Source organism: Pongo pygmaeus, chromosome 1 (assembly GCF_028885625.2).
Source record: "Pongo pygmaeus isolate AG05252 chromosome 1, NHGRI_mPonPyg2-v2.0_pri, whole genome shotgun sequence".
NCBI classification, from domain to species: Eukaryota; Metazoa; Chordata; class Mammalia; order Primates; family Hominidae; genus Pongo; species Pongo pygmaeus.
Window position 1 is genome coordinate 23,468,149 of NC_072373.2, and position 23,651 is coordinate 23,491,799.

The 23,651-nt window shown below is 43.6% G+C and overlaps 1 protein-coding gene across 1 annotated transcript; it reads right to left on the bottom strand.

Annotated features, from left to right (window-relative positions):
• Nucleotides 1-5,772: 5,772 nt before the first annotated feature.
• On the bottom strand, nt 5,773-15,071 carry LOC129013549 (histone H3.3A). Its single transcript, XM_054449965.2, has 4 exons — nt 14,938-15,071; nt 13,273-13,423; nt 11,951-12,104; nt 5,773-6,425 (listed from the first exon to the last, which is right to left on the bottom strand). The coding sequence occupies exons 2-4, from the start codon at nt 13,398-13,400 to the stop codon at nt 6,297-6,299; spliced, it is 411 nt and encodes a 136-aa protein (XP_054305940.1). The 5' UTR covers nt 13,401-13,423; nt 14,938-15,071; the 3' UTR covers nt 5,773-6,296.
• Nucleotides 15,072-23,651: the final 8,580 nt, after the last annotated feature.

Here is a 23,651-nt window from a genome sequence, read left to right on the forward strand (position 1 = left end):
AAAAGGCTGTTAGATGGTTTTGCCCAACTGTAGGCTAACGTTAAGTATTCTGAGCATGTTTTTTTTTTTTTTTGAGACAGGGTCTCACTCTGTCACCCAGGCTGGAGTGCAGTGGTAAGATCTCAGCTCACTGCAACCTCCGCTTCCCGGGTTCAAGTGATTCTCCTGCCTCAGCCTTCCAAGTGACTAGGATTACAGACACGTGCCACCATGCCCAGCTAATTTTTGTTTTGTTTTGTTTTGAGATGGAGTCTTGCTCTCGAGCTGGAGTGCAGTGATGCGATCTCAGCTCACTGCAACCTCCACCTCCTGGGTTCAAGCGATTCTCCTTCCTCAATCTCCCGAGTAGCTGGGATTACAGGCGTGTGCCATTATGCCCCAGCTAATTTTTGTATTTTTAGTAGAGATGGGGTTTCGCTATGTTGGCTAGGCTGGTATATCGAACTCCTGACCTCAGGCGATCCACCCACCTCGGCCTTCCAAAGTGCTGGGATTATAGGGGTGAGCCACCATGTCCAGCCTAATTTTTATATTTTTAGTAGAAACAGGGTTTCACCATGTTGGCTGGGCTGGTCTTGAACTCCTGACCTCAAGTGATCTGCCCATCTCAGCCTCTCAATGTGCTGGGATTACAGGTGTGAGCCAACATGACGGGCAATTCTGAGAACATTTAAAGTAGGCTAGGCTAGGCTGTGATGTTGGCTATGTTAGGTGTGTTAAATGCATTGTCGATTTAGGGTATTTTCAACTTACAGTCAGTTTACTGGAACATGGCCCTATCCTAAGTCAAGGAGAGTCTGCATTTACTTCATCTTTATTGTGTTTTTTCCCACTACAATGTAGCTCCATAACAATAGGGAACTTTGTTCACTTCTGTGTCCCCACAACAGTGTCTGGTACATAGAAGGTACTCCATAAATACTGAATGAATGAATGAATGAATGAACGAGGCATAGGGGGACTGGGTGATTTGCCCGAGGTCACTCAGCTAGTACAGAGGCAGTTTAGCTACTGTTGTTTTTTGAAGACAAAGTCTCTCTTGCCCAGGCTGGAGTGCAAGTAGCACAATCATGGTTTACTGCAGTCTCAACCTCCTGGGCCCAACTGATCTTCCCACCTCAGCCTCCTGAATAGTTGGGACCACAGGTGGGTGCTACCATATCTGGTTATTTTAATTTTTTTTTGTAGAGACAGGGTCTCACTATGTTGCCCAGGCTGGTCTCAATCTTCTGGCCTCAAGTGACCCTCCTGCCTCAGCCTCTTACAGGCTGAGTCACCATGCCCAGCTCAGAGCCTGAATTCTTAACTGTGGAGCTACACTGCAAATAATTATTTCCTTAAAAAAATAATTTCCAGGCCAGGCGCCATGGCTCAGGCCTGTAATCCCAGCACTTTGGGAGACTGAAGCGGGTGGATCACCTGAGGTCAGGAGTTAGAGACCAGCCTGGCCAACATGGTGAAACCCCATTTCTACTAAAAACACAAAATTAGCCAGATGTGGTGGCTCAATTTTTTTGAGACAGAGTTTCACTCTTGTTGCCCAGGCTGGAGTACAGTGGCACGATCTCGGCTCACTGCAACCTCCACCTCCCGGGTTCAAGCAATTCTCCTGCCTCAGCCTCCCAAGTAGCTAGTGGTTAAAAAAAAAAAAAGTACTCATAATGACTTTTGAGAATGCCTCTTAACTAGTTTCACCACTTATGTTGTTACTGATTTATTTGCTATCACGATAAAGTTGTAACCCACCTAGTCCTATTTCACTTTTTTCCATAAAATCCAGCTCCTGCAGGATACATTTCACTTTGAGACTAATATTCACTAGCGTAAGAATCATACCTATTCAGCAGGGATGCTACTTGGAAAGTTAAGTTTGAAACCAGGTTTTGCCCTACAATTCTGCAAGGAACAGTATGTATGTTGGCTGCCTTATCAGAATTTTAGATTCTAGTTCACTTACTATTGTGTCTGGCTTTTTTTTTTTTTTTTTGAGACAGAGTCTCACTCTGTGGCCCAGGCTGGAGTGCAGTGGTAAGATCTAGGCTCACTGCAACCTCTACTTCCTGGGTTCAAGTGATTCTCCCACCTCAGCCTCCTGAGTAGCTGGGATTACAGGCACGCACCACCATGCCCAGCTAATTTTTGTATTTTTAGTCGAGACGGGGTTTCACCATGTTGCCTAAGCTGGTCTTGAACTCCTGACCTCAAGTGATCTTCCCACCTTGGCCTCCTGAAGTGCTGGGATTACAGGTGTGACCCACCTCACCTGGCCAAGCCTTGTGTTTTTGTATCTACTTTCATTTAATCCTCAAAATAACAAATCAGTTACCATATATTAAGTTTATAGAAGCCTAACGTTGACATGGAGGTGAGCAGGACCACTCGTTCATTCTAGCATTAATTCAACAGATTTTTATTCAGATTTACTATATATCAGCATTGGGGCTATAATGGGAAATAGTGCAAACCCCCATTCTTGTAGCATTCTAGTGGGAGCAGTCAAGAAAATAGTAGATAAATGGCCGGGCGCAGTGGCTCACGCCTGTAATCCCAGCACTCTGGGTGACCGAGGCGGATCACCTGAGGTCAGGAGTTCAAGACCAGCCTGACCAATATGGTGAAACCCCGTCTCTACTAAAAATACAAAAATTAGCTGGGCGTGGTGGTATGTGCGTGTAGTCCCAGCTACTTGAGAGGCTGAGACAGAATTGCTTGAACCCGGGAGGTGGAGGTTGCAGTGATATGAGATTGTGCTATTGCACTCCGGCCTGGGCAACAGAGACTACATCTCAAAAAAACAAAAAACAAAAAGACAAATTAACAAGGTAATTTCAGATTTTGGTAAATACTAAGGAATGTGAAAAAGGTTGTGTGAGCAGAGGGTTTGGCTGGAACTTAAGTGGTGGAAATATTGGTAAGGTCAGATTACATTAGGTTTCTCCTGAGTCAGTGAGTAGTTTAGATTTCATCCAGTGTGCAATGGGGAAGCCATTAGAGATCTTTAAGTGGGGAAATGACCTGAAACAATCTGTTTAAAAGTTTATCTGGAGGCTGCGCAGAGGAGTCCAGAGGAGAGTAAGAGTGGATGGATGCAGATAAATTATTTCAAGAATCCAGGTGAGAAAATAGCAGCTTGGGCTGGGCGCAGTGGCTCAAGCCTGTGATCTCAGCACTTTGGGAGGCCAAGGTTGGGGGATCACCTAAGGTCAGGAGTTTGAGACCAGCCTGGCCAACATGGTGAAACCCCGTCTCTACTAAAAATACAAAAAAATTAGTTGGGCATGGTGATGGGCGCCTGTAACCCCAGCTACTTGGGAGGCTTAGACAGAATTGCTTGAACTCGGGAAGCGGAGGTTGCAGTGAGGCGAGATCACATCATTGCACTCCAGCCTGGGCAACAAGAGCGAAACTCCGTCTCAAAAAAAAAAAAAAAAGAAAAGAAAAAAGAGAAGAAAATAGCAAATAGCAGCTTGGATTAGGGCAGTAGAAGAGGGGAGTGAAAAGTTTTGGATGCCCCTTTGGAGGAAGAGCCTAAAGGAATAGGTAACAAGAGTGGAATTAAAGGGGGTAGGTTATGACTGAGGAGGTGATGAGCAGCATGGTTTTGACTGCATATAGGCTTTTCTTATTTCTAAAATATCACCCTCAATCCTAATTTTGTCTTCCCTCCCAACCCCCATTTGTTTCTACTACTACCAAGACTTCAACTTCTACAATCCCTGGCAAAATTAACTGCTCTAATTTATTCTATGTATCACTTAAGAGAATGGCCTTCGATTTAGCCTACCTGGGGACAAAGTCTACCTCCTTCATTTGCCGTTTCTTTACGTGTGAAATAGGGCATAAAATAGTACCCACTTCATAGTTGAGAATTAAATTTTGAGTTGGGGCATACTTCTGCATCCTCAGCATTTAGCAGGCCCTCGATGTATTTGCAAATTTGAATGTATTTCCTCTTAAAGATTCTGGACTGTCAAGAAAGGGCAAGAGCTTGGGCATTGTTCAAGCACTCACCTATTTGTAATAGCTGAGATTCCCCCCCTTTGCTTAAGAGGATGTTTTCAAATTCCTAAAGACTCTTCCATAGTATTCCTGATTTTCCTAAGACATTTACCTGAAATTTTTTTTTAATCTTAAAATATAATTTTCTGGGGTTTTTCATCTGTTAACTTAGACTTTAGTGAACTTTTCTGGAATCTTAAAAGGTGTTTATTGACTATTTACTTTGCTATTGAAAAGCTGAAACAAAGTGGTAATTCTAGCTAGTCTCCATACATTTTGGGCCGAATTCCAATTCACTCTAGGTTTTTTTCTGGGTGGGACTGCCATATAGCAGCTCTGAAGCATCATAGGAAAGAGGATTATGAGCCTAACAGTTACTGAGCATTAACCCAGGGATTACAGAGCTGGCAGATCCACTTAAACCTGAGTCAAAGGATAGCCCTGAGCTCAAAACTACTATGCGTATTTGTCAGGTCCTGGTAAATTAGGAATATTTAAGAATACATGCCCAGTATTAACATAGCATTGTATGAGACAATTCAATAAATTGACCAGACATTTGTGTATATACATTGAGTGCCAAGTTTATCTTTGTGCTTTTTTCTATCTGGCTCATTTTACAATGTACAACTTACTGTATTATACCTGGACAGTGAGCACATAGTACTAAATATGTTTAAACAAATTGAAATTTTGTTTAAAAAAAGGACTGTTAACAACCACTTCATGGGGCAATAAAAAAATGTACTTTTAAAGCACTAAAACTTTTCGAGATTTTAGGATTCCAAGAACTCAGAGGACTGTATCGTCTACTTGTAAATAACTGGTCTTTATCAGATTCCAGCAGGTAACATTAACTTTCTCCCTTACTGGAGACACCTTTTTCTTCTGAAGTGTTTTTCATGAAAAGGCCATTTGATCTTTTGCACTGAAAAACTGAACAGAGAACATTCAACTACAACTGGCTTTTAGTAACTTATATCAAGAAAGTACCAAGTGTTACCAGTACTTCCCTGTGGAAGTATATGCAAAAGATCACACTGAAAACTAGGATGCATGCTAACAAAATTAGGCTCTTAAAATAATTAATTCTCCCATTAAAGAATGTTTACAGTCACCTATAGTCAAAAGATTAAGTTACGGCTAAATGTTTAAAAGCAGTAAGAATGCAAGCCCAATGTTTTATCTTATTGACATGCGTCTATTCTTGGCAGTTATTAACATTTCATATCACTTCTAGGGCGGTTTCAAACACTCAAACATTACAACTAACGGGATGTGTTAAAAGTCTTAGAAGGTTTAATTATCCTCATTTCACATTAATTGTACCAACACTAAATAAAACAGGGCTAAGAATTAACTATTAGTGCTTGAATAAATTCAGGGTTAACTAATACAAAGCATCTTAAAATAGCCAGATCTTGAATGCATTAATTTTTGGGCTAAAGACTGTTACACACTCTCATTTGTTATTAAACATTCATGAAAGTTCAATCTACTTACAGATTCCACTATTTCCAGGTGATCCTATTGATCAGCTTTTCGAATTATTGGTTCAGAAGACAACATATCCAAAGAGTTAAGACCACTGGGTAGTGGCAAGCTTCTAAAAATTAGAAATAAAGCCAGTTTCCTTTTGCCACCAAGTCTATACCTTCCTCATCTCTCAATAAGTCTTATGTCTCAGATATAAAGTGACTATTAAAGGACTTAATACTGAAATTATTTTGAATATCATTGTAGGGCAAGGCTATAATAAAGACCAAAAGCAGGTATAGTTTAATGTATTTTAATAGCAAACTTACAGGAACAGCACAGAAGACAGACAACATTAAAAACATGTACTTGCATGTAGGACAACTCAGTTAGAAAAGTATAGTGAATGGATGGAATCTACTGTATGATAAAAATGCTACAAACACCATTTAGTTGCCGTCAATAAGAAATTTACTTGTTTTAAAAAAATCCAAATGCTGGCATTGTCCAGAAAAATTTAACAGGTTTATTTATAATTATTATAAAGTTGAACCGCTGAAACTTGTTCACTGAAACATTTTAACTTGCATTAATGCTTTACGTCTCCGCATTTATATTAAAAATTCACACACAAATGAAAATGGAAAAACTGCCAATACCTGATTTCTGTCCCCTATTTTTCCACTCGCAATCATATACTTAGGTACCTTTTGACCCCATGGAAAAAAAATATCTAACGTTCAGAACTACCAATAACAGGAAGAAGAGAAAAAATTTTTTTTTTTTTTTGAGAATGAAATGTTTCCCATCATAGTGGATTCTTAAGCACGTTCTCCACGTATGCGGCGTGCTAGCTGGATGTCTTTTGGCATAATTGTTACACGTTTGGCATGGATAGCACACAGGTTGGTGTCTTCAAAAAGGCCAACCAGATAGGCCTCACTTGCCTCCTGCAAAAGGAATGAAGAAAAAATTATTGATGGTGTTATTTCCAATAATTAAGACCCAACTATATGAATTAAAACAAAAAGGTTTTTGAACCCTTTAAAAAAATGACTGGGCAAGATGCTGACAATTTTACCAAATGCTTACATTTTACAACCTGTGGGACAAGGGCTCAAAAGCAGCTTATGAAAAAAACCAAAAGTTTAAGTCAGTAAATCTTTTATCAAGTTACACAAATCAAATTACTTTGTTACTAGGAAACTTCAATTTTTCTAATGGTAACATGATTTCTAATAAACTGAAATGTCACAAATAAAGCAAGAAATCCAATTTAACACTCTCATTCTTATAAACGAAATCATGTCCAATCCAAATACCCCATCCCAGCCTAGTCTTTTCCTCACTCTGAATCCCATTCACACAGTATGTGAACCTCTGCCTTGTCCAGTAGTATAACATGGTGAACAAGTGGTTTTTATCACATGCTTCTCATCTACGTTCCCTTTCACACCTGTTTTATCATAAGAGTACTTTTGATTCCAGAACATATCACAAGTTAGTTCCGTCTTTCTTTCTTTTTGAGATGGAGTCTTGCTCTGTCGCCCAGGCTGGAGTGCAGTAGCGCGATCTCAGCTCACTGCAACCTCCGCCTCCCGGATTCAAGCGATTCTCCTGCCTCAGCCTCCCGAGTAGCTGGGACTACAGGTACGCGCCACCATGCCTGGCTACTTTTTTGTATTTTTAGTAGAGAAGGGGTTTCACCATGTTGGTCAGGCTGGTCTCGAACTCCTGACCTCGTGATCCACCCACCTTGGCCTCCCAAAGTGCTGGGATTATAGGCATGAGCCACTGCGCCCGGCAGTTCCTTATTTGTTTATTTTGAGACGGAGTCTCTCTTTGTCGCCCAGGCTGGAGTGCAGTGGCGAGACCTCAGCTCACTGCAAGCTCCACCTCCCGGGTTCATGCCATTCTCCTGCCTCAGCCTCCCGAGTAGCTCGGGCTACAGGCGCCCACCAGCACGCCTGGCTAATTTTTGTTATTTTCAGTAGAGATGGGGTTTCATTGTGTTAACTAGGATGGTCTCGATCTCCTGACCTCGTGATCCACCTGCCTTAGCCTCCCAGTGCTGGGATTACAGGAGTGAGCCACCGCAACTGGCCTGGCAGTTCCTTATTTATAGACTTTGATCTATGCCCCGGAGACATGCCCCTGTCCTCTACCAAGTACCTTCCTCTATGTACCCCAATTTGTAACAGCATTTGTTGCCCTCTAGTACTAGTATCGATCTCTCTGGTTTTTCCCATATGACCGTAAGATCCTTTCAAGTTATCTTATTCAAATGACAGTGTATGAATCACTCATTGACACCTAACTTGTGAAGAGGGAAAAGGGGCGTTTCCACCTAGAATTAACTCATAACTCAAATTGTTAATATACTTATAGCTGTCTGAAAAGCTGAAGAATCTCTTAGTCTAAGCCAAAACATCTGCTTACTCTTTTTGTTTTTGTTGTTTTGAGGTTTGAGTCTTGCTCTGTAGCCCTGGCTGGAGTGCAGTGGTATAATCTCGGCTCACTGCAACCTCCACCTCCCGGGCTCAGGCAATTCTCCTGCCTCAGCCTCCCGAGTAGCTGGGATTACAGGCACGCACCATCACGTCCAGCTAATTTTGTATTTTTAGTAGAGATGGGGTTTCACCATGTTAGCCAGCGTGGTCTTGAACTCCTAACTTCAGGTGATCTGCCCACCTCAGCCTCCCAAAGTGCTGGGATTACAGGTGTGAGCCGCCATGCCCGGCCTGCTTACTCATTTTGAAATGGAGAAATTACCATTTTAAAAAACAATCATAAATCCAACAGTTTTGGATCTAGAGCATGAAATGATAGGTCAGTTGGCTCTCTCTCCTTTTCTATAAGGGAAAGTTATTTCTCTGCTGAAGATATATTAAGGGAGAAAACAGTCTTATAGCTGCTATTTTTATTCTAATAAAAAAAATTCCAGCCCAGGCACCATGGTGGCTCACGGCTGTAATCCCAGCACTTTGGGAGGCCGAGGCAGGCAGATCACCTGAGGTCATGAGTTTGAGACTAGACTGACCAACACGGAGAAACCTCGTCTCTACTAAAAATACAAAAAGTAGCTGGGCGTGGTGGCATGTGCCTGTAGTCCCAGCTACTTGGGAGGCTGAAACAGGAGAATTGCTTGAACCCGGGAGGTGGAGGCTGCAGTAAAGCCGAGATTGCGCCACTGCACTCCAGCCTAGGTGACAGTGTGACTCCGTCTCACAAAAAAAAAAAAAAAAAAAAAAAAGTACATTCACATTTATAGCTTCATCCTTTTTAGCCCTATCACTACTCTTCTACAAGTTTCTTTCATTCAAATTGAACTATTTTCACGTGTGCTTCTCCAGCATTTGTTATTAACAACTAAGTCTTACTTATCTACCCTTTAAGGCCCAGCTCAAGACTATTCCATGAAGGAGAAAATCGCATACTTGTCTCTTGCTCCTGTTGCCAGTGCAGGCAACCCTGAACTCCTAGTTCCTTGGCACTCACAATGACCTTGCGTTATCAGCCATTTTTTGGTGCCCTTAAGTTACTTGATAATAGAAATCTCATTTAATACTCAAAATGCCTTGTCCTCAAGTAGATTTTCAATATTTGCTACTTTTAAAAAATGCTTCTATTCTATGCAATTAGTCCCTCGCATCTTACCTATTCCACAGGTATTAAAAGCAAAAGTCCTTAATATTCCGAGATCCGTTCTTAAGATATTCTAGAAGTGGGTAGAAATCCTGGAAAAAATGGCGTATTGTAGCCTCCTTAGGGGCTCACAACGCATATCAGCTATTATATCAGGAAAGAAAACAGTTTTATTTTGCTTAACCTGGCACCTCGGGATTACAGAAAGCTAGAATGCTTTTGTAAAATGCGGTACAAGCTACTACGCGGGCAAACCATCAGGTACCATGGTTCTGGTGGCCTTTCAGAGTGTTATCACTTAGAACCACTCAGATGTGGCAATGTGGTAGCTGGGGCTGTCACTGCTGTCTTAAAACCTGGCTACTACTTTATAAGGGTTGTGTCTGGTCAGCTCTGAGAGGAGATTCAACTCCTAGAGAAGATCTGACCATGACCCATACATTTCCAATTCTATTACAAGTAACCCAAAGTCCCTTAAAACATTAAGGCTGTAATGGGAATTAAAGACTGCCACACTAATTTATGACCTAATGAATTAATTTTGAATTAATGGCAAAGAAAAAAAACAACTACAAGAAAATATTAGTGTAGGACATTTTGAGTATATTCAATGTCTGCCTCTTTACCATTTCAAAGCAACACTGTCCACTTAAGAATATTTGAGTTCAAGTTCTCAGACATTAAAGGCAAAGACTATATTTTAAGTAAGTCAATTCTTGATTATCTATGGCAAACTGAGACTAACTTCTCCTCTACCATTCTCACTGGACTGCCTGCTATCCTTTAGTTGTAAAGTGTGTAATTCTAAGGCCAAAAACAAAGGACCTTTGGATTTCTACTTCAATTGCGCATCTTCTATTATCCTATTCCATTAACAAATTCTCCCTCTGTTATCTTTTTTTTTTTTTTTGAGACAAGAGTTTTGCTCTTGTTGCCCAGGCTGGAGTGCAATGGCACCATCTCGGCTCACTGCAACCTCTGCTTTCCGGGTTCAAGTGATTCTCCTGCCTCAACCTCCCTAGTAGCTGGGATTATAGGCGCCTGCCACCACGCCCAGCTAATTTTTTGTATTTTTAGTAGAGAAGGGGTTTCACCATGTTGGCCAGGCTGGTCTGGAACTCCTGACCTCAGGTGATCTACCCACCTCAGCCTCCCAAAGTGTTGGGATTACAGGTGTGAGTCACGGCGCCCGGCCCACTCTCTGTATCTTTAAGATAACTAAAATATATGCATAAAAAAGCAAACAGAAAACACAAAAGCTTAACAAAGATCACTCTTTCCAATAAAGAGCTATCTAACACTAAAAGAACTGTGGACAGAAGAGGTGAACATTTTGCTTAAAACCAATACAACCACACTTAATGACAAATATGTAATAGTAACAGTGGAAGTTTACATGTGAATAATTTTAGAAAGATGAGTCTTTTACCCAGATTGTTTAGTAAATTCAATTTAAAAGGCTACATTATTGACATTTAAGCTAAAAATGCTACACTTTTCAAGTACAGTATTGTGTTCTTTAAGCACAGTTCTAACTAGAAAATATTAGCAGCTTTGTACCAATGCTTACGAATCTTAGTAACATTTCTGTATTTAGTAATAAGAACTGAAGATAATCGGCTATTAAAACAGAAAATAAAGTTTTAAGTAAAAACATGGAAGATTTTAGTAGTTGAAATTTCAGCAACTCACTGAGAATTTAATGGATGCCTACTCCTGTAATTCACCAATCAAATGAAGTTTAGACTAACCATAGAAACAGCTCGACCAATTACACTTCAGGGTGGAATCCACCTATCGTATCTTTCTCACACGTAAAGCAAAAGCCCGGCACAGCAACAGCAGCCTTGAAAATCCTCCAATGGAGTGTACTTAGATTCTGGATGCCCCCTCCCCACCCCCAGATTGATTCAGGTCTGCAATGGTGCCTAGCAATCAGCATTTTTAGCGACCCCCAACTGCATGCTTCTGATGGAGGTGGTAGCTTTACTGTATTCTGGGATACTTGCATCTAAAGAATCCAACCACACAATATAAAATAGGTTACTTAAGTGATTGATGTTAATGACGTCTACATACCTTTATCAAGTATCTTGTAGGAATTTCAAGTTTTGGTCTTAACTTAAACCACAAATATCTCAAATACATAAATATCTCTAGAACAGTATTTCTCTAAGTCCTGACATGCTAGAGATTAAGATTAAATTCAATATGCTCCACATTTAAGTGGCAATCCCTAATCCCCTTTAGGAAACCACATGGCAAATCCTGGCCCCTTTACATGTCCAGTATCACCTTTAAGCACCGTTCCCCCCATCTTGCCAATCCAATCCTATCCTCCACTCACTGCTCCTTTTACATCTTAATGCATAATTCTTTAATACTGCCTATTCCCATCCTAGGTATTAAGCTCTCTCTACCCGTATGTTTCTTCAGGACCTGAAGAGACATTTCTTTTATTCTAGGCACTGTTGTTTGAAATTGTTACTACAAATATAGACCTCTAGTCTCAAGTTCTTATTAATGTCCTGCAGCATCCATAAACCAAACCAGAAGATTTTCTTTAAATATTGTTTTTAGTGCAATGTTTCAAAATTTTAAATGGTATAATGGAATGTGCACTAAGCCTTGGAGTCAAATAGGTTCAAATTATGGTTTTGCCATTTTCTATGTGTATGACCTTGAGCAATTTAACCGTCTCAACAGTGAAGTAACAATATCAACTATCTCACAGGCTTGTGATTAAATGATATAAGCATATGCAACAATTTGGAACTGTTCTTGGTACACAACAGGAATACAAACTGAGTCTTCCCACCCACCATTTTACCTGCAAAGCACCGATAGCTGCGCTCTGGAAGCGCAGATCTGTTTTAAAGTCCTGAGCAATTTCTCGCACCAGACGCTGGAAGGGAAGTTTGCGAATCAGAAGTTCAGTGGACTTCTGATAACGTCTAATTTCACGGAGTGCCACAGTACCAGGCCTTTAAAAAATTAATAAAGAAACTGTTACCAAAAACATAAATAGCACAAAAAGGTAAGTGGGCAGCTTCAAAGAAATGCAGTAATTTTTCAAAAAATAAGCCACCCAACAATTCTTCAGCTTCAGTATCAAATTTCACTGATCAAGTTAAGATGTGAACATTCAAATCTAGTAAGTAACAATACCTTTAAAGCAAAAAGCATGAAATTAAAATGCATTCTTAGCAAGAAGTTTATCAAAGCCCTATCTATTTTCATTTTAAAAAGTTATTCATGTATATAAACCTTGGGAAGGTATTAGCTGTCAGGCTAATAAAGAAGTTGGCTCCTCTCAATTTAGCACCACTCTCCTTCCCTACACCCTCTATTATCTTAAGAGCCCTTAAAGATGACCAACACAACCCAATGAACTTCATTTAAAAATCTGCTTGTGGCATGTAAGTTCTATTTCCCAGAATACCTCTACCCTGACTACAGTTCATCCCTCATGAATTATTAAATTTGAATACACCCGATTGTGCAGTGTTCCTTCCACGTGGAAAAGTTTTTTTTACTAAGTAATTGTCAGCATGAAATTTACCTCTCATTCTGACTTATTTCTTCCACTGTATGAGCTTTTAAGTTAATCGTAACATTTGCGGAGGCTAAGTCTGGGCAACTTCTGCCCTCTAATGGCAGATGCCCTTAACAACAGTGGCTCAGGTAGTTCACAATCAAAAGAGCTAATACAGAAGGAATAAGCTAATCAAGTAAATGAGGGGGTGGGAACTTTATAAAACACCCAATCTCGATTAAATTATTATTTTGCCAAAAACTAGGAAAGATATCCTCAAAAGTTTATTCAAGAAAGCAACACTTAACTATTTTTAAAGAATTACTAATAGTTAACTAAAATGTCAATATATCCCATTAACATTATCAGTGATATACGAGGTCTCCTTAGACCTCTAGTTCAGATTATGGCTTCAAAGTTAAACGTTTTCAATAAAACCCAATACTTAACTTTATATATAAATGATCATACAGTACATATATTTAAGCAGAAGTTAAGTGTTCAAATAAAAAAAAAGTTTCTCTAAAGCAAAAAGTTTTCCTGTTATCCATCTTTTTGTTAAATTATATGGATACATACAAGAGAGACTTTGTCCCATTTTTTTCGTTTTTTAATACCTGTAACGATGAGGTTTCTTCACCCCTCCAGTAGAGGGCGCACTCTTGCGAGCGGCTTTTGTAGCCAGTTGCTTCCTGGGTGCTTTACCACCGGTCGATTTGCGGGCAGTCTGCTTTGTACGAGCCATGGTACAGAGACCTCCTTACTTACCTACCAGCATTGAAAAATCAAAAATCACCATATGCAACTACTAAACATACAACTTTTCCTGCCACGATCACCCCCTCCCCATATCTGGAAATTATGATCAGTATAAAAAATAATGTTCGTATTGTTATATAATTTGAAAGGGTGAAGATTACGTCTACCCAAAATCTCTTATTGAAACAAACTGGAGTACTAGAAAATTGTTAGCAACATCAATCATCTCTCAAAATGCTAATTCTGAGCGACAAACGGCAAAACAAAAATATCTCGAGCAGCCTTTGATCCAATTTATTTAATTAAAGCAGTAATTAGAAATGTCTGTAAACATTCCATCCACAAACAAGTCAAAAGAACGAAGCCACAAACCACTGAAGGTCGAGTCAAATTACAGCAAAAAAAGGTCTTACTCCCCCCCACTTTGGCTGCCCCCCCCCTTCGTCTGACTGTTGATGGCTTGCTGTAAATATCTGAAAATATTCTTGGTTTTGCATCGTTACAGTTATGTTGACAAAAAGGCGTCTCGAAAAAAGAGAGGAACAACAGCTACCACCAGCGAGCATTCTACAAAGCCCCGTCCTCGCGTCCAGCCCTCACAGGCTTCGCAGTGAAATAAAAAGTGCCCCGCACCCAGGCTTTAATTAACGCACGACATCCGCCGACCGGTCCACCCCAAGCACCACATAAACTTTTGGTTTTGCCTCCTCCGGGTCCCTCGGCACAGGGTCCCCCAACCTGCCCGTCTCGCTCCCAGCGCCTGGAACAGGAACCAACTCGGCTCCCAGACCAGAACAAAATGGAAACAATCGCAAAACGTATCCGATTCCGTTCCAAAGAGACAAAACACCAAATCGCTCGAAAATACCCCTATCCCCTGCCACGTGCCGCCCTCCAAAATGCAAAAGTTTTTTTTGCATTTCAAATGCATCAAGTTTCCGCTTCTCCAAAAAAGGGAAAAAAATGTCCCTCTTTTAAAAATTCTTGCTTTTTTGAAATGGGGAAGAGAGAAACGGGGGAAAAAATATGGTCGGTGACCAGAGAAGAGAGACAAGATGGTGAAGCTTAGCAACAACTGTGGGGAGGCAGCAAAAAGCGAATTACCCCAGGGTGCGAAGCGGCGGCGATTTCCACCCCTTTCCCGCTCGAAAACTGGGGGCTGGGGCCCGGGGGCGGTAGTTAAGAGGCCCGCGCGGGTCGTGGTGAAGGTTTGGGGTCCGGGGAAGGGGCGGCGGGCGGGATTTCACCGAAGAAAGAGGAGCCAGGGGCGCGGGGAGGAGGAGGGAGAGCAGGCTCGGCGCCGCGGCGGTTGCTGCTGTTGGGCTGAGGCGGCGAGAGACGGGGGAGCCGCCGCCGCCAGAGGGAACAGGGAAACTCGCTCCTCACCTCCATTTCTGGGCCAAAAAGTTTGTGGGCTAAGCCGGAGGGGCTACGGGTCCCCTCCCGGCACCGCCAGGGCCCGGCTCGGGGCTGACGGCAAGCGGGGCTCGGTTCCGGGGAAGCGGGCAGACGGGGAAACTTACCCCCCTTCTCCTTCGGCTGGAGCTCGGCGAGCGAGAGGCGGCGCTGGCGTTGGAGAGCGACGGCGGCGCGGCGGCGGCTGCGAACACAATTGAAAGATGGCTGACACCGAGGCTATCCCCCAACACACGCCGCCCCGCCCCCGCGCCGCGCGCCAGCCAATCACACACAATGGAGGGAAGGCTCGGCCCCGCCCCCACAGCTCCTCTCGCGCCCCGCCCCCGCCCCTCCCCCCGCGCGCCCGTTCGCTGGCGCGCGCTCGCCCCTCCCCCGCGTGCCGCCCGCTCCCTCCTCCAGGCCGCCTCGCGCCGTGTGTGTACAAACACAAAAGACACGCTGAGGGGCCGCCGGCTCCCGCCGAGAATGCCAGCCGCCCCCGGCCAGCCCCCGCCCCCGGCCCTGCACTCCCATCCCGCTCCGTGTGCGCACGGCGTCGAACCCCCGAAGCCCGGGTTTGGGGCGCCCGGAGGGAAGTGGGGGGAGGGGAAGGCGGGCGGAGGCGCGGCGGGTGAACGCCCGGCCTGCGGGCGTCTCGGGCCGCGGCGGAGAGGGGAGGGAGGGGCTGCCCCCGCGCGGGTCCCGGCGCGCGCCCCCGAGGAGACTCGGGCGGCAGTGGGGGAGGAGGACGCGGTCGGCCGGGTCGCCGCGCCCCATTGGAAAACGCTCCCCAGCAGGAAGCTGGCAAATAGGAATCCAGCGTCCCGCGCCCGCTGTCGGACCGGGCCGATGCGGCAGCAGGAGGGGCGGACCGACGGCCTCCTTCCCGCCTGCGCGCTCGGCCAAGTGCGGCCGGGTCCTGCGGGACCGGCCCGAGTCCGCCGTAGACAACTTGATCCGCTAAGACTCCTGGGCCGGCCGCCTGCGTGCAGGGCAGCCCCTCGCCGGTGTCGGCCTCCGGGATCAGGGGACGGGGCTCGCTCTCCTCCCGGTCCCGGGCCCCCGACGCAAGATGGCTGTGTCGCGTCGGCCTCTAAACAATGTGTGGAGCGCGCACCTCCTGCACCAGGGCCCGGTGGCTTGTCCTGCCCGCCCGTGGGGGCCGTGTGATCTGTTTTCGGTAGGATTGCTTTGGAAAGGAATTGCCGAATATAGATAGTCAAATGTCCGCAGCTTCTGCATAGTTTAGAAGAGGCTGAAAACGGCAGAAAGAAGGCAAACATGGTTTGGAAATTAGTACATATATCTGTTTTCCAATTCTCAGTAGCATAGGAAACGGACTTTTCATGGCCCAAGTTATTCTCACGACTTAGTTGATTGGCTTTGGAACCTCTGAACCGTCCCTAGATGGTATTGACGCTTCACAACTGTGTGTAAAGGTTTTCAATAGAAGGGTCATGCAAATATCCCGTAGGGTAGTGAAGGAGGACAATTTCATAAATGAAGGGCAGTAACTATTTGTAATCTAAAGATCTCGCAAAGCGTCTTAGTGATAAACATTATCCCGAAACAGATACATGGAAATCAGATACGAGGGAAGAAATGGATTTGTCCAAGGTCACTTAAGTGAGGAAGAGACCTAGGAGAAACAAACAAAAATCCAGGCCTCCCGTTTCATTATTATTTCATGAATGTTAAGTGTCCATAGTTGCTGTGCAGAACACATGCAATCTCTAATCCTATCGTAAAAGCACATATGCAATCAGCTTGGGCCGAGCTGCCAGCAAAGAATTTCCTATAATTCAAGCCAAGATGAGTTATTTTGCTTATTTTTTGTTTTGTTTTCAGGAAACCGAAATATTTATTGTTGGATTTATCCAGGAAGGCTGTTCTGCATTAGTTAAATGCATCATATCTTCAAGAAATGTTAAATGACATGGGTAATGTTCTCTTTGTATGCTGGATTTTTCAATAGCTTCTACTTCTTGGCTTTAAAAATATTTCTAACCAAGGGTCAGACCATGTTAGGTAGAGTAGTTATGATCTTAGATGATTTGAAGTAACTCAGCTGTCCATTTGTGAAATGGGAATAATAATATTTATCTCTATGAAGTTAGGCCACAAATTCTTTCCAGTAGGTTCAAGTATTTAAGCACCTGGAGAGGTGACTGGTTACCCTCCTAGTGGCTTCAGGAAGTTTTCTCACTGAATGAATATTTATTGAGTGCCAAGTCTGCTCAGCACAATTCAGGGGTGCTGGGAATGCAGCAGTGAATAACACAAGCAGTGTTCCTGCCCTCATGGGGCTTATGATCTCTGGAAGCACTGCTTTGCACAGGGAAGTAGCACCAGGAGGGGGTAAAGAAAGAGGGACTTTGGAGCCCCAAGATTGGCAAAAAGTATAGCTAAGGAGAGAGGTGAACTGTAGAGTCCAGATAATGGGGGAGGAGAGCTGCCAGAGCAAGAAGGGATTCTCACAGGGCCCTACGGGTCAGTCCTGAGTTGGCTTTACCAGAACTCAGGCCCAGCACAGTGGCTCACGTCTGTAATCCCAGCGCTTTGGGAGGCCGAGGTGGGTGGATCACTTGAGATCAGGAGTTTGAGACCAATCTGGCCAACCTGGAGAAACCCTGTCTCTACTAAAAATAAAAATTAGCCGTCATGGTGGTACACGCCTGTAATCCTAGCTACTTGGGAGGCTGAAGTGGGAGGATTGCTTGAATTCGGGAGGTGGAGGTTGCAGTGAGCTGAGATTTTGCCACTGCACTTCAGCCTGGGCAACAGTGAGACTCCATCTCAAAAAAAAAAAAAAAATAGAATTCTTGGGCTACTAATGGCCTCAACATTTGCAGGTAAAAAAGAAATGGGGAGGATGGGAGCAAAAGCTTTTAAGTTAAAATATTTTCCCTAGAATAGAGTACTTATGGCCATGAATTTAGATTTGTTTATAAGTAGAAAAGTAGAATGGAAAGGATTTTAAAAGCAACGCTATTCATATCTGCTTGGCTCCTGTCAATCAACTGCAAAGATTACTGCCTCATGGAGATGCTTCTGGTCACTCTAATGCTATCTCCATGCACACTTTATCACATTGATTTCACATCACCTTTTTATCACATTGATTTACATCTATCATTTGTTCACTTGCTTATTGTCCATTTTCTCCCCAAAGAATATAACCTCTGAGGTAACGGTGGTCTTGTCTGTTTTTTCTACTGTCCCTGATCATTTGCTGTACCTTTTTATTAGGTGATCTCATCTAGTTACATGGAAATTATCATGTAGAAAAATAGAATAAAACAATGAACTCCTTGTACCCATCTTCAGAAATTACCGACTCATGACCAATATTGGGTTCCCTCTATACTCTACTCACTTCTACCTCACCGATTTGAATTATTTTGAAGCAAATCCCAGCCTACATTATTTCATCTGTAGATAATTTAATATGTATCATAGGAGTCAAATAGATGATTGATGTGCCGCTTAAATCTCTTATAATCTACAGATTCTTTCTCTGTATTTGTACTTTGTGGATAAATATGGATTGGCCAGGCGTGGTGGCTCACACCTGTAATCCCAGCACTTTGGGAGGCTGAGGTGGGCGGATCACTTGAGGTCAGGAGTTGGAGACCACCTTGGCCGACATGGCGAAACCCCATCTCTACTAAAAATACAAAAATTAGCCAGGCGTGGTGGCTCACGCCTGTAGTCCCAGCTACTTGGGAGGCTGAGGTAGGAGAATTGCTTGAACCCCAGGAGGCGGAGGTTGCAGTGAGCAGAGACTGCGCCACTGCACTCCAGTCTGGGCGACAGAGCAAGACTCCGTCTACAAAAGAAAAAAATATGGATCATTTATCCTGAGGCTTTGGATCCACACTGTCTGTCTAAAACTGTCCTTTCCCTCAGTCTTGTCCAGTAAATAGCACTACCATTTACTCAACTCAAACCAAAAAGTACAGACAGCCTCCTTGAGCCTCTTTTTCTTTCACCCCCATAGGCAGTCTATTGGCCTTGCTCTGAAATGCTTATCAGAATGACCTACTCCTCCTCTCATCTCTTACCTGGCCTTCAACAGTAACTTTCTGTATGACCTTTCTCTTTCCACTCCTGCACCTCTGTATTCTATTTGCTACCAAGCAGACACAGATTAGATTATAGAATATAAATCAGATTAGGTCGAATTCTTGCTTAAATCCATTCAGTGGCCTCCCACTGCTCTTGGTTAAATTCCACATGTATGGGCCCTGGCATTACCCCTCTTTCCCCTCAGCACTGTGCTGCAGACCAGCCACCCCTGGTCCATCAAGTCCTCCTCTGCCTTAGGATCATTGCATCTGTTTTTTCTGAAGCTTGAATTCTCTTCCGCCAGCTTTTAATAGGACTGTCTCACCATCCTCTAAGGCAAACTTTCTAACCTTTCCCATGTCATTTTCTTTTTAGAAAATGATCATATTTGGCCAGGTGCAGTGGCTCACACCTCTAATCCCTGCACTTTGGGAGGCCGAGGTAGGTGAATCACCTGAGGTCAGGAGTTCAAGACCAACCTGGCCAACATGATGAAACCCCGTCTCTACTAAAAATATAAAAAATTAGCCGGGCATGGTGGTAGGCGCTTGTAATCCCAGCTACTTGGGAGGCCTGAGGCAGGAGAATTACTTGAACCCGGAAGGTGGAGGTTGCAGTGAGCTGAGATCACACCACTGCACTCCAGCCTGGGCAACAAGAGTGAAACTCCATGTCAAAAAAAAAAAAGAGAAAATGATGATATTTGTAAGGTGCACCGAGGATTAGTGGAGGGTATTTGGAGCCATTCATATGGAACTTGATTTTAAAATTTGGGCTTGGCACGGTAGCTCAAGCCTGTAATCCCAGCACTTTTTTGTTTGTTTGTTTGTTTGTTTGTTTTTTGAGACAGAGTTTTGCTCTTGTTGCCCAGGCTGGAGTGCAGTGGCTCGATCTCGGCTCACCGCAACCTCTACCTCCTGAGTTCAAGCGATTCTCCTGCCTCAGCCTCCTGAGTAGCTGGGATTACAGACATGTGCCACCAGTCCTGGCTAATTTTGTGTTATTAGTAGAGACGGGGTTTCTCCATGTTGGTCAGGCTGGCCTGGAACTCAACCTCAGATGATCCGCCTGCCTTAGCCTTCCAAAGTGCTGGGATTACAGGTGTGAGCCACCGCGCCTGTAATCCCAGCACTTTTGGGACACCAAAACAGGCAGATCACCTGAGGTCAGGAGAAGACCAACCTGGCCAAGGTGGAGAAACCCCGTCTCTACAAAAATAAGCTGGGCGTGATGGCGGGTGCCTGTAATCCCAGCTACTCAGGAGGCTGAGGCAGGAGAATCCCTTGAACCCAGGAGGTGGAGGTTACAGTGAGCTGAGATCACGCCATTGCACTCCAGCCTGGGCGACAGAGTGAGACTCCATCTCAAAAATATAAATAAATAAATAAGCAAACAAACAAGAAACTTAAAAAATAAATATAAAATTCATTACAGGCATACCTCATTTTATTGTGCTTCACAGATGTGTTATTTACTATTTGAAGGTTTGTGGCAACCCTGCTTTGAGCAAGTCATTTTTCTAATAGCATTTTGGTAATTCTCACAGTATTTCAAACTTTTCCATTACTATTTTTTTTTTTTTGAGACAGAGTCTCACTCTGTCGTGGAGGCTGGAGTACAGTGGCACTGTGTCAGCTCACTGCAACCTCCATCTCCTGTGTTCAAGCAATTCTCCTGCCTCAGCTTCCCAAGTAGCTGGGTTTACAGGCGTCCACCACCACACCTGGCTAGTTTTTATATTTTTAGTAGAGACGGGGTTTCACCATGTTGGCCAGGTTGGTCTTGAACTCCTGACCTCAGGTGATCTGCCTACCTCGGCCTCCCAAGGTGCTGGGGTTACAGGCATGAGCCACCGCGCCTGGCCTTTTCCATTGCTATTATTATTATTTGAGACAGAGCCTCACTCTGTGGTCCAGGCTGGAATGCAGTGGTGTGATCGCGGCTCATTGCAACCTCCGCCTCCCAGGTTCAAGCAATTCTCCTGCCTCAGCCTCCCAAGTAGCTGGAATTACAGGCATGTGCCACCACGCCCGGCTAATTTTTTTGTATTTTCAGTAGAGACGGTTTCGCCATGTTGGCCAGGCTGGTCTCAAACTCCTGACCTCAAGTGATCTGCCCGCCTTGGCCGACCAAAGTGCTGGGATTATGGGCATGAGCCACCGCACCTGCCCTCCATTATTATTATTTCAGTTACGGTGATCTGTAATCAGTGATCTTTGATGTTACTATTGTAACTGTCTTGGGCAGCCACGAGCTGCACCTGTATAAGATGGCAAACTTACTCTATAAATGTTCTGTGTGTTCTGATGTCCACAGATGAGCTGTTCCCCCATTTCTCTTTCTCTCCTTGCGCCTCCAATTCCCTAAGACACAACAATATTGAAATCTAGGCCAATTAATAGCCCCACAGTGACCTCTAAGTGTTCAAGTTAAAGGAAGACTTGCACGTTTCTCACTTTAAATCGAAAGCTAGAAATGATTTTGCTTAGTGAGGAAGGCATGTCAAAAGCCAAGATAGGCCAAAAGTTAGGGCTCTTGCACCAAACAGTTAACCAAGTTGTGAAGGCAAAGGGAAAGTTCTTGAAGGAAATTAAAAGTGCTACTCCAGTGAGTACATGAATGGTAAGAAACAGAACAGCCCTCTTGCTGATACGGAAAACATTTTAGTGGTCTGGACAGATCAAACCAGCTACAACATTCCCTTAAGCTAAAGCCTAATTCAGATCACAGTCCTAGCTCTCTTCAATTCTCTAAATCCTGAGAGAGGTGAGGAAACTACAGAAGAAAAGTTTGAAGCAAGCAGAGGTTGGTTAATGAGGTTTAAGTAATGAAGTCATCTCTAACAAAAAAGTGCAAGATGAAGCATCAGGTGATCTAAAAGATCTAAGATAATTGATGAAGGTGGCTACGCTAAACAACAGATTTTTGTTGCAGATGAAACAGTTTCTATTTGAAGGAGATGCCATCTAAGACTTTCATAGCTAGAGAAGAGAAATCAGTGCCTGCTTTCAAGTTTCAAAGGACAGGATGATTCTCTTGGTAGGGGCTAACACAGCTGTGACTTTAAGTGGAAGTCATTGCTTATTTACCGTTCTGAAAATTCTAGGGCCTTTAAGAATTATGCTAAATCTACTCTGCCTGTGCTCTATATAAATGGAACAACAAAGCCTGGATGATAGTACATCTGTTTATAGCATGGTTTACTTTTTTTTTTTTTTTGAGACGTAGTTTTGCTCTTGTTGCCCAGGCTGGAGTGCAATGGCACCATCTCGGCTCACCACAACCTCTGCCTTCCAGGTTCAAGTGATCCTCCTGCCTCAGCCTCCCCGAGTAGCTGGGATTACAGGCATGCACCACCGTGCCTGGCTCATTTTGTATTTTTAGTAGAGATGGGGTTTCTCCATGTTGGTCAGGCTGGTCTCGAACTTCCGACCTCAGGTGATCCACCTGCCTCAGCCTCTCAAAGTGCTGGGATTACAGACATGAGCCACCGCACCTGGCCTGAAAAAGAAAGTGAATTCTCATACAGCCCGCCTCATTCCTAACATTTATGAGAATATTTGAAATACCAGACAAGTTAACTTATCCTATTAAGAACTTTTTTTCATAGACTGCTTCCAATTATATTATTAATAAGAAGTTTAATTGAAGAACAGATCAAACCTTAAGTGTGAAACCTTTATCTCAATGATGAAAATTTCTAAGTCACCTCAGTCTAAAAATTCATTTACCTCTCTTGCAGTCTCAGATGGTTTGTCCCTTCCTAGATGGCAATGTGAGGACTTAGGGGCTACATGGCTCCCTATTAAGACAGTAAGCTTTCCCAAGTTCACTTTCTACACTGACATCCACCCACAGCATGACCCATCCTGTATACATTGTCCCAAGGCCTCATGGAGGGAGTGCTCCCTACTGTTAGTCTCCAAATGCAGCCCAGGAAGTCACCCCCTGCTGAGGTTGCCAGATAAAATGGTGCGTGGGCATACTTACACTAGAAAATAATTCGTTGTTTATCTGAAATTCAAATTTAGCTGGGCATTGTATGTTTTCATTTGCTAAATCTAGCAGACTTAACCGCCTGCTATAGTGCTGTTTCTTTCAACTCTCCATGGCCCCAGCTCCTGGTTGTTGACACTGTTCTGAGCTGTTCGTTAGCAGCTGAACCTGGCTTCCTTCCGTGGGCCTGAAGGGCTGGTGTCCACTTGCATTCTTGCCACATCATCCTTCCCTTTCTAGCAAGAGAATTTTTCCATGTATAGGTCTCAATATTGAAGGTAAAGAGTTTCCAGACCCTCTCACGTCCCTTAACCGTTGTCTTTCATGGACATTCAGAACTCTCCACAGACAGGGCAGCGCTCCATAATAGCTGAGATTACTCTGGTCTCCCTCCTAGATACTCTGCCAAGAAACCTACCCCATGGAGCTGTCGGGTTCTTGTCACAGTTTACGGTACAAAGCTCGCTGTGAAAGTTGACAGTGCCATCTAAGTTCAATTCCTAATTAGTTCTTCACGAAGCAGAACCTACCCAGTGACAATCCCTAGGCATAACCAGGATAAAAGAGGACCAAATGGGAACGGCAGGGACTTTGAAATCAAACGGGGCTGAGTTTGAATCCCAGCACTGCCTCTTATTACTAGGGGAGTATTAACCCCTCTGGATCCTAGATTCCTTGTCTGTAAAATGAGTAAAATTACCTTAAAGTACGATAATAGTCTTACCTTGTTAGGTTGCTATAAGGATTAGAGAGAATGAAGATGGAGTAACTGACA

Coding starts and splice junctions, on each gene's coding strand:
- LOC129013549 (XM_054449965.2), bottom strand. CDS start 13,400: ATGGCTCGTACAAAGCAGACTGCCCGCAAATCGACCGGTGGTAAAGCA. Junction 12,105..13,272: donor AAGAAACCTCATCGTTACAG/GTATTAAAAAAC, acceptor AATTTTTTAAAG/GCCTGGTACTGTGGCACTCC. Junction 6,426..11,950: donor CAGCTATCGGTGCTTTGCAG/GTAAAATGGTGG, acceptor TTCCTTTTGCAG/GAGGCAAGTGAGGCCTATCT.